Genomic DNA, 10,000 nt, shown 5'->3' with positions numbered 1-10,000 from the left:
CCTCCAATACACGAATGACCCCCCCCCCCCCAAGGAAAGAACGACGGACTTCATGTGAAAAAGAACAGAAAACTATCGGGACAGGCTAGGCGGTATCCTACACACACCGTAGCACTGGCAATATTATTATTAATAATATTACTATCGAATGCTAAGCTACAACCCTAGTTGGAAAAGCAGGATGCTATAAGGCCAGGGGCCCCAACAAGGAAAATAGCACAGTGAGGAAATAAAATAAGGAAAAATAAAATATTTTAAGAATAGTAACAACAATAATATAAATATTTCCTATATAAAATATATAAACTTAAAAAAAAGCAAGAGGAAGGGAAACTAGATAGAACAGTATGCCCGAGTGTATCCCCAAGCAAGAGAACTTAACCCAAGACAGTGGAAGACCTTGGTACAGACGCTATGGCACTACCCAAGACTAGTGAACAAAGGTTTGATTTTGGAGTGTCCTTCTCCTAGAAGAGCTGCTTACCATAGCTGAAGAGTCTCTTCTACCCTTACCAAGAGGAAAGTAGCCACTGAACTATTAGAGTGCAGTAGTTAACCCCTTGGGTGAAGAAGAACTGTTTGGCAATCTCAGTGTTATCGGGTGTCTGAGGACAGAGGAGAATCTCTAAAGAATAGGCCAGACTATTCGGTGTCTGTAAGCAAGGGGAAAATGAACCGTAACCAGAGAGAAGGGTCCTATGTTGTACTGTCTGGCCAGTCAAATGACCCCATAACTCTCTAGCGGTATTATCTCAACGGCCGGCTGATGTCCTGGCCAACCTACAACACAATCAACAACTATTTCTAAGGAGCAATTTCGGTTTTATCTCGCCTCTCTTATGGCATTTCTTTTTGCTTTTTCTAAGTGCTGTCACACTACAGAAGAGATGGCGTTCGCCACCAGACCCAGAGTCAGGCTGTTTTCAACGGAGTTGTTAACTTCTATCTCGGCCAGATTACGGTCTTATTTCGAGTTTGATTTCAGTAAGTTTGAGAAACGTTTTGAGTATGCACACGCGCGTAAAAGTTCGAGTAAAACGTGTAGGTAGTAGGTTGACCAGGGCACCAGCCACTCGTTGAGATACTACCGCAAGAAAGTTATGGGGTCCTTTGACTGGGCAGACAGTACTACATTGGATCCTTCTTTCTGGTTACGGTTCATTTACCTTTGCCTACATATACACCTATAGGTAGGCATATTCTTTAGAGATTCTCCTTTGTCCTCATACACCTGACAACACTAAGATTACCAAACATTTCTTCTTCTCTAAAGGGGTTGACTATTGCACTGTATTTGTTCAGTGGCCAGTTTCCTCTTGGCAAGGGCAGAAGAGGCTGTTTAGCTATGGTAAGCAGCTCTTCTAGAAGGACACTCCGAAATCAAACCATTTTTCTCTAGTCTTGGGTAGTGCCATAACCTCTGTACCATGGTCTTCCACTGTCTTGGGTTAGAGTTCTCTTGCTTGAGGGTACACTCGGGCACGCTATTCTATCTTATTTCTCTTCCTCTTGTTTTGTTAAAGTTATTAGAGTCTATATAGGAAATAATTGTTCTAATGTTGTTACTGTTCCTAAAATATTTTATCATTTCCTTGTTTCCTTTCCTCACTGGGCTATTTTCCCTGTTGAAGCCCCTGGGCTTATAGCATCCCGTTTTTCCAACTAGGGTTGTAGCTTAGCAAGAAATAATAATAATAATAATAATAATAATAACAATAATAATAATAATAATAATAATAATAATAATAATAAACGATGCAAATACACTTCTACTTAGCCGGTTGAGAGATAAAAGTCTCGCTTCATTACTTACTTGTTACTTATCTATTCAACATTGTTATTTATTGATCCTATTGTATTCTTTTTCTATTTCTCTGATATACTGTAAATCGTTCTTTATTTCTCCGTGTCTTTGATTAACAGGAATACTTATCTCGATGTTGTAGTATTCTGTTTTTTTTTTTTTAATAATAGATCATATACATAAATACACAATGTAAATATACATATATATATATATATATATATATATATATATATATATATATATATATATATATATATGTACATATAGCCTATTTCAAATAAACCATATATATTAATACATTAAAGTCTGCATTCTCTTAACGACCTGGGGATCAGAGCCCCAAGCGAAATCACTCCAAGACTATAGTAACTGACCGGCCGGGTTTCGAACCCTGGTCCTGGATACTTGTATGCCATTGACCATACCACTCAGCCAATGGCATACACGTATCTTGGACCAGGGTTCGAAACCCGTCCGATCAGATACTATAGTCTTTGAGTGATTTCACCTGGGCCTCTGATACCCTGGTCGTTAAGAGAATCCAGACTTTAATGTATTAATATATATGGCTTATTTTATATATGAAAAACATGTTTAAATATGCAAAATTTTACATATATACACACACATATATATATACATATATATATATATATATATATATATATATATTATTGGTTGCTAAGCTACATCCCTAGTTGGAAAAGCAAGATGCTATATTTGAATAAATATATATACACAGTATATATGTGTGTGGTGTACCTGCACAAGACTATATATATTGCAAATACTGAGAGAGAGAGAGAGAGAGAGAGAGAGAGAGAGAGAGAGAGAGAGAGAGAGAGAGAGAGAGAGAGAGAGAGAGAGATTAAAAAAACAGCACGTAGCTACACGTCAAAATACTTGAATACCAAGTTGTGGTCTGTCAGTGTTATTCTCAAGCAACAGCAAATATCCGGCCGACGAACGGAAGAAACGAATAGAACAAGGGAGTGGAGCAGTAAGGGAGAAGAAGCGAGGGTGGAGTACGAAAAGGAAAAGGAAAAGGAAGAAGGATTGAGAGTGTATCTCTTATTATTACGGATACCGTCTTTCAGGTATAGCAAATAAGGAGATAACGAGATGAAGAGCATCATAATGTGATCAAATATAACCGAATCCTTCTTAGAATGCAGGCTTATTTGCATTAGTTTTTGGCAGGTCAAGATGCAACCCTACATGGAAAAGCAGGATGCTACAACCTAAGGGCGTTAACAAGGGAAAGCAGCCCAGTTACGCAAAGGAAATAGAAAAATAACCAATAAACTAGAGATGAGAACAACAAAATCAAGATCAGTAACATTAAAATAAAACACCCTTATAAACATTATAAAACGAAACGATGTTGTTCTCTTCGACAGATTAGGTAGATCATTCCACAATCTGGTTACAGCTGGAATTAACTTATAGAATACCAATGCACTTAAATTTTTCAAATGAACATATATATATATATATATATATATATATATATATATATATATATATATATATATATATATATATATATATATATATATACTGTATGTATTGTATATTCCTTTCAGAGTGGGGATACCTTAACGCCATGATCAGCAAAGCTGTAATAGTCAGGGCCACCATTCTATGTTGGTTTGTTATGAGCGATCAGACTAAGATCTCCCACCATCACCAATGCGCACTGGCCAGCGTGGTGATGTAAACTGGCCAAACCCCAGTAATAGCGTTAAAATAGATTAGTCATATACTTGTATACGCAATGAAGAGAGGCTTATGTCAACATGTCCAACATATGAACATTCGCTGCAAATTTGAACGTCTGAATTTCCACCAATTCAACTGCCCTATTAGGAATCATTCCAAAATCTAGTCACAGCTGGAATTGACTTCTAGGATACTGTAGCATTGAGCATTATGATGGCGAAGGCAAGACTTTTTTGCTCCATTTAAATGTTTCTTGTGAACGCTAAAATTATCATCTTGGCTGATCTTAAACATTTCTACAATAAATATTAATACTGATATTCCTGACAACATTGAGATTACCAAACAATTCTTCTTTACCAAAGGGGTTGCTGTACTGTAATTGTTCAGTGGCCACTTTCCTCTTGGTAAGGGTAGAAGACACTCTTTAGCTATGGTAGGTAGCTCTTCTAGGAGAAGGACACTCCAAAATCAAACCATTGTTCTCTAGTCTTGGGTAGTGTCATAGCCTCTGTACCAAGGTCTTTCACTGTCTTGGGTTAGAGTTCTCTTGCTTGAGGGTACACTCGGGCACGCTATTCTATCTAATTTCTCTTCCTCTTTTGTTAAAGTTTAAATACGAGATATTTGTTTTAATGTTGTTACTCTTCATAAAATATTTTTTCCTCTTTTCCTTTCCTCACAGGGCTATTTTCCCTGTTGGAGCCCCTGGGCTTATAGCATCCTGCTTTTCCAACTAGGGTTATAACTTGGCTAGTAATAATAATAATAATAATAATAATAATAACAATAATAATAATAATAATAATAATAATAATAATAATAATAATAATAATTCCAACTATAACTTTGAGAATTCAAACTTGGGATACAATTCAAAGACTAAAAAACGCATGTATTCACATCAAGTCATTCAAATAATACTAAGGTTTGGAAGGAAAGCTAACTGGAACTAAATTAATTAAAATGGCATCAAGACTGTGACATTAAATGAATTGCCTTGCATGTCACTTTGTGTCCGTGTGTTTACGAGAGAGAGAGAGAGAGAGAGAGAGAGAGAGAGAGAGAGAGAGAGAGAGAGAGAGAGAGAGAGAGAGAGAGAGATTCAGTTCCAAGTATTCATGTGTCTTTTTATGGTTTATATATGACATATCTATTTTGACGTTGTTAATAGTTTATATACAATATATCTGTTTTGACGTTGTTACTGTTTTTAGAATGATTTATTGATAATTTTTTCTCATCATTTATTTATTTTCTTTCTTCATTGGCCTATTTTTCCCTATTGGAGCCCCTGGGCTTATAGCATCTTGCTTTTCCAACTAGGGTTGTAACTTGGCTAATAATAATAATAATAATAATAAAATGACATCAAGACTGTGACATTAAATGAATTACCTTGCATGTAACTTTGTGTCTGTGTGTTTACGAGAGAGAGAGAGAGAGAGAGAGAGAGAGAGAGAGAGAGAGAGAGAGAGAGAGAGAGAGAGAGAGAGAGATTTTCAGTTCCAAGTATTCATTGGCCGGTTGATAATTATAAAGTAGTCCGTACTCATCACACCACAAGATTATGACTGTAATTTTCCACTAAGAGAAGTTCAAGGTTCGTTTCCTCTACAGTCAAGGAAGCAACGAGTTCTATGTCATTACATACAGTACATTAGTTCAGACTCCTTACGGGATACGTTCACAAGAACATACTAATTATTTTTACTATTAGTATTATTATTATCATTACTTGCTAAGCTACAACCCTAGTTGGAAAAGCAGGATGCTATAAGCCCAGGGGCCCCAAACAGGGAAAATAGCCCAGTGAGGAAAGGAAAAGAGGAAAATAAAATATTTTAAGAAGAGTAACAGCATTAAAATAAATATCTCCTGTATAAACTATAAAAAAACTTAACAAAACAAGAGGATGAGAAATAAGATAGAATACTGTGCTCAAGTGTCCCCTTAAGCAAGAGAACTCTAACCCAAGACAGTGGAAGACCATGGTACAGGGGCTATGGCACTAACCAAGACTAGAGAACAATGGTTTGACTTTGGAGTGTCCTTCTCCTAGAAGAGCTGCTTACCATAGCCAAAGAGTGTCTTCTACCCTTACCAAGAGGAAAGTAGCCACTGGAAAATTACAGTGCAGTAGTTAACCCCTTGGGTGAAGAAGAATTGTTTGGTAATCTCAGTGTTGCCAAGTGTATGAGAAAAGAGGAGAATCAGTAAAGAATAGACCAGACTATTCGGTGTATGTGTAGGCAAAGGGAAAAGGACCGTAACCAGGATTTAAGGGATAGGTTGCCTTATGCGTCCTCTCCAATGCCTTGGATCAAAGGCTTTCTCTTCTACTAAGCTTATTCTCTCCATATCATTCTTCACCTTATCTCACCATCTAATTCTCTGCCTCCCTCTCGATCTTACCCTCTAAGTCCTAACAGGCGCTTCCCAAGCCCTCCTCACTCCCTCCCAACCATCCATCTCCAACACGTTCCCACACCATCTCGGTAAAAATGATGTTCGCCAATTCTTTAAACCAGAACTCCCCCACCCACACCTGGTTGCATTTCCTGCAGATGTTTCGTTTCTGTCAATACTAACTAATCACCGTGACACCTGCCATACCTCCAGACTTCTCGATCTCCTACGCGTACCAACATGCTATCCATTTCCTGCACCAATGCTTTCTCCCTTACACAGCATCTAACCAGAGGGGTACTCAGTAGAGAGAATGCCTTTGCCACGCCAACTAGTCTTATTTGGCTCTTAATTCCATTGTGTACTTGTACTCCGATGTATTTTCTTCAAATACATGGATTTATCATTGGGCCATACCCATGTCACCAATCTTCGTTGAAATATTTTTTGCGTAATGTTGTACACATAAAAAAAATAACTAACAAAATATTTGTCATTTCCTTAACATTGTGATTTATTTCAAAGTACTGCTGCGTACTTGTACTTTAATGTCCTTTGTTCAAAATGTTACAGATTAACCCTTGGGTCATATCGAATATAAGTCAAGTTTTGTTCAAATCGGTACAGTAATATTTGTGTAAAGTTGCTCACAAATAAACGTTTTTTGGCGAGGGCAAATAACAACTGAAAAGTGTCACGCGTTCGATGCCAGAAGTCTGAGATTCGATTTCAAATACTGTATTAGTAAACTGATGATAAAATTGATTACATCAGCATATCCACGATATATTCACGTGTAGCAATGGAAAACAAACCAAGAGGGTCAATCCCTTCTCTTATTGGAATCATTAAACAATGTGTGTGTATGTCTGTGTGTGTAAACTTTGCACAAAAATTATAAAAGAATCTACATTTAATATATCTCAAATATGGTCTTTTTAGAGACACGAGGTAATTTCAATAACAAAAACTTTCCTTCTATATGCTCATCACAGTTAATGAAATGAAAAATAAACTATAAGCCCAAATACTTACAGAAGACGGTGGAGAAGAGTGAAAAGTCACTCAAAATACAGAACATTAGACCAATGCTGATGAAATCTTCAATATTTGAAAAACATCATATTGCCTAAAACATTACAAATGTCATATGCTTATTATCTACAAAATATCTGCAATATTTTTCAAAACAATAAACTATTTTTCCTTGTAATGTAACACAAAATCATCAAACAGCACTAAGCTAAACTGAGCACCTCATCCAATAAAAAAAAAAGCACAGCCATTATTATTGTCTTATATATAGTAATCAATTCCATTCCAGATGCCTATGTGTGCCAGGTGAACATCACATCGGGAGAGGAGGGGTCAGGCGAGGGCCTTATTATCAGCGGAGGAGGAAATATGGGTTTAATGACGTGTCCTGGGCCACTCGATCCGAAAAACCACACACACTGCTGCTACTCCTCAGAGGAAAGTGGAACGAAGGATGGAAAAACTGGCCATGATCACTCAAACAATGGAGTGGCCAGATGCTGTGCCCCAGAACCACAGCCAGTAGGGGTTTACATGGATGATAGGTAGGTATAACTTATGACGCCAAACTTTTACCTGATAGAAAGACAGGTGACCATAATTTTTTCCTAATACAAAAAAAAAAAAATAAAACCTCATAAAATAATTATTTTCTAGGAAAAATTATCTAAATAAACTATACTTGAGCCTTTAAAATCTATACTTATTTAGTATTGTTAGTATGGTGTAATTACAGCGAATGTGAAATGTCTTTCTTTAGGAATATATAGGCTTGGTGCAAGTCGACGAAAATCAAGGTAGAGTACTGTACATTTTAAACAGGTACTGTACTGGTTACTAAGGAGGGCTCCAGAGTTAACATATTTCTTTTTTCAGATTCGGTTGGGAGGAATCCATCCTCTATTGAAATATTTTTTTAACCCCACAAACTGAACCAAAGAATGGTAGACAATATAAAAGAGATTTTGACGTAGAAAAAATCTATTTTTGGGTGAGATAGCCATGTCGTCCAGATGGAAGTTCCCTTCGGCTGCTTCCTACTGTATAATATTTCTGCGAGTGATATTACAAGAGAATTACCGTTAGGTATCATGGGGTTCTAACCCCCGCAACGACTATCCGTAGATATCATGTATAATCAGGGACGTATCCTAAGATAACCATAGATATCTGCACCTCCAATAGACTTTACCTAGTCTAATAAGTGAGGATAAGTGGAGAAACAGATGAATCATTAGTGATCTATAACAATAACAGGAAGTAATAAATAAAACGTAGAATGAAAAGAATGGCAAGTATGATAAGCCTAACCTAACTTAGGTTCTAACGGGACTTTCCATAACCTTAGCCTATACGATCATACCTGGTCAGGTAGGAGCGGAAGATTCACCAGTCAAATATATTTAACATCAGCCACAAAAGTGTGACAAAGGATATTAGCGGGGTAGAGGCATATTGTTTAATTTGATCTTGGGAAGATTAATAACTCGTTCACCATTAGAAAGAATGTTTAATTACCTTCAAATACTTTAGCCTTTTCAAAAAAGAAAGACAAAATCTCTCAAATGCATTCATGGAAATGCACATTCATCTACCGTATCATTATTCGGTAGAAGCTTCATAAAAAATTACAAGCTCATTCATTCAACTTTTGGCAAGTCAAGAATTTTACAGCAAATGGGATCACCCAAACATCAAGAAAAAAAATGTCAGGCATTTTTTGCTTTGTTTTTTTATTAGAAGTTAATAATATTCCAGGCCTTATCTGGGCTTTTCCTATGGTATAACTAAATATCTGGTGGTGTAGACTCGGAAGCTTCTGAAAACCCCAAGGACTTTTGCGACATCAAGATTTAATTGGATAAAAACAGTAATCAAGTATTACGGTATATCGTTAAAAGAAAATTAAGATAGCATAAGTGCTTGTCTATGGAAAAACAGTACAATATTGTACATTAAAAATTCAGTGCCTTGCATTTGCTTCCTAGTAGGTTGGCCAAGGCACCAGCCACCCATTGAGATACTACTGCTAGAGTGTTATGGGGTCCTTTGACTGACCAGCCAGTACTACATTTGATCCTTCTCTCTGGTTACGGTTCACTTGCCCTTTACCAACACATACACCGAATAGTCTGGCCTTTTCTTTAGATTCTCTTCTGTCGCTACTCCTGACAACACTGAGATTACCAAAAAAAAAAAAATTTTCACTACTGCACTGTAATTATTCAGAGGCTACTTTCCTCTTAAAGTATGGTAAGCAGTTCTTCTAGGAGAAGGACACTCCAAAATCAAACCATTGTTCTCTAGTCTTGGGTAGTGCCATATCCTTTGTACCATGGTCTTCCACTGTCTTGGGTTAGAGTTCTCTTGCTTGAGGGTACACTCAGGCACACTATTCTATCTAATTTCTCTTCCTCTTGTTTTATTGAAGTTTTTATAGTTTACATAGTTAATATTTATTTTAAGGTTACTGTTTTTTAAATATTTTATTTTTCCGTGTTTCCTTTCCTCACTGAACTATTTCCCCTGTTGAAGCCCTTGGACTTATTGCATCTTGCTTTTCCAACTATGGTTGTTGCTTAGCAAATAATGATGATGATGATGATGATGATGATGATGATGATGATATCATCTTGTTCAATGTTGTAAAAGAAATCATCCATCATACCATGAGGTTATTGTAATTTTTCCAAGTTTCTCTTGTTAAACAAGAATTAATGTGGTTAGAAGAAAGATATACTTAATAAGGTATACTATAGTGAAATATTAAGTTAACAAAAATCAAATAAGTTCCTTACCAGCCAGGGACTTTCCCTTAAATTGTAACCACTGTTAAAAATACAGCTGTAACAAATACAAATTATAATGTCATTTGTAATGAATACCTGTATGTACCCTGTCAGTGCCTTTGTAGTTGGTTGGAGGAGACCAGGTGTAAAATTCCAAGTCATAACTGAAAAAGAATATTTTAAAAGGGACACTACCCTAACCTAGGAGCCATATTCTTAACGGGACACCTAACCTAAC

At 36.6% G+C, this 10,000-nt stretch overlaps 1 protein-coding gene across 1 annotated transcript in view; it reads left to right on the top strand.

Annotated features, from left to right (window-relative positions):
- The window catches only part of LOC137626333 (uncharacterized), a 99,278-nt gene that overhangs the window by 83,653 nt on the left and 5,625 nt on the right, over positions 1-10,000 (top strand). Inside the window, exon 2 of the mRNA XM_068357406.1 lies at positions 7,263-7,518. Coding sequence (XP_068213507.1) covers positions 7,263-7,518 — 256 coding nt within the window. The remainder of the gene's footprint in view (positions 1-7,262; positions 7,519-10,000) is intronic.

The sequence above is a fragment of the Palaemon carinicauda genome, chromosome 33 (assembly GCF_036898095.1).
Source record: "Palaemon carinicauda isolate YSFRI2023 chromosome 33, ASM3689809v2, whole genome shotgun sequence".
Lineage (NCBI taxonomy): Eukaryota > Metazoa > Arthropoda > Malacostraca > Decapoda > Palaemonidae > Palaemon > Palaemon carinicauda.
Note: the sequence above shows the minus strand (reverse complement) of the source record. Positions and strands in the feature narration are given on the sequence as shown.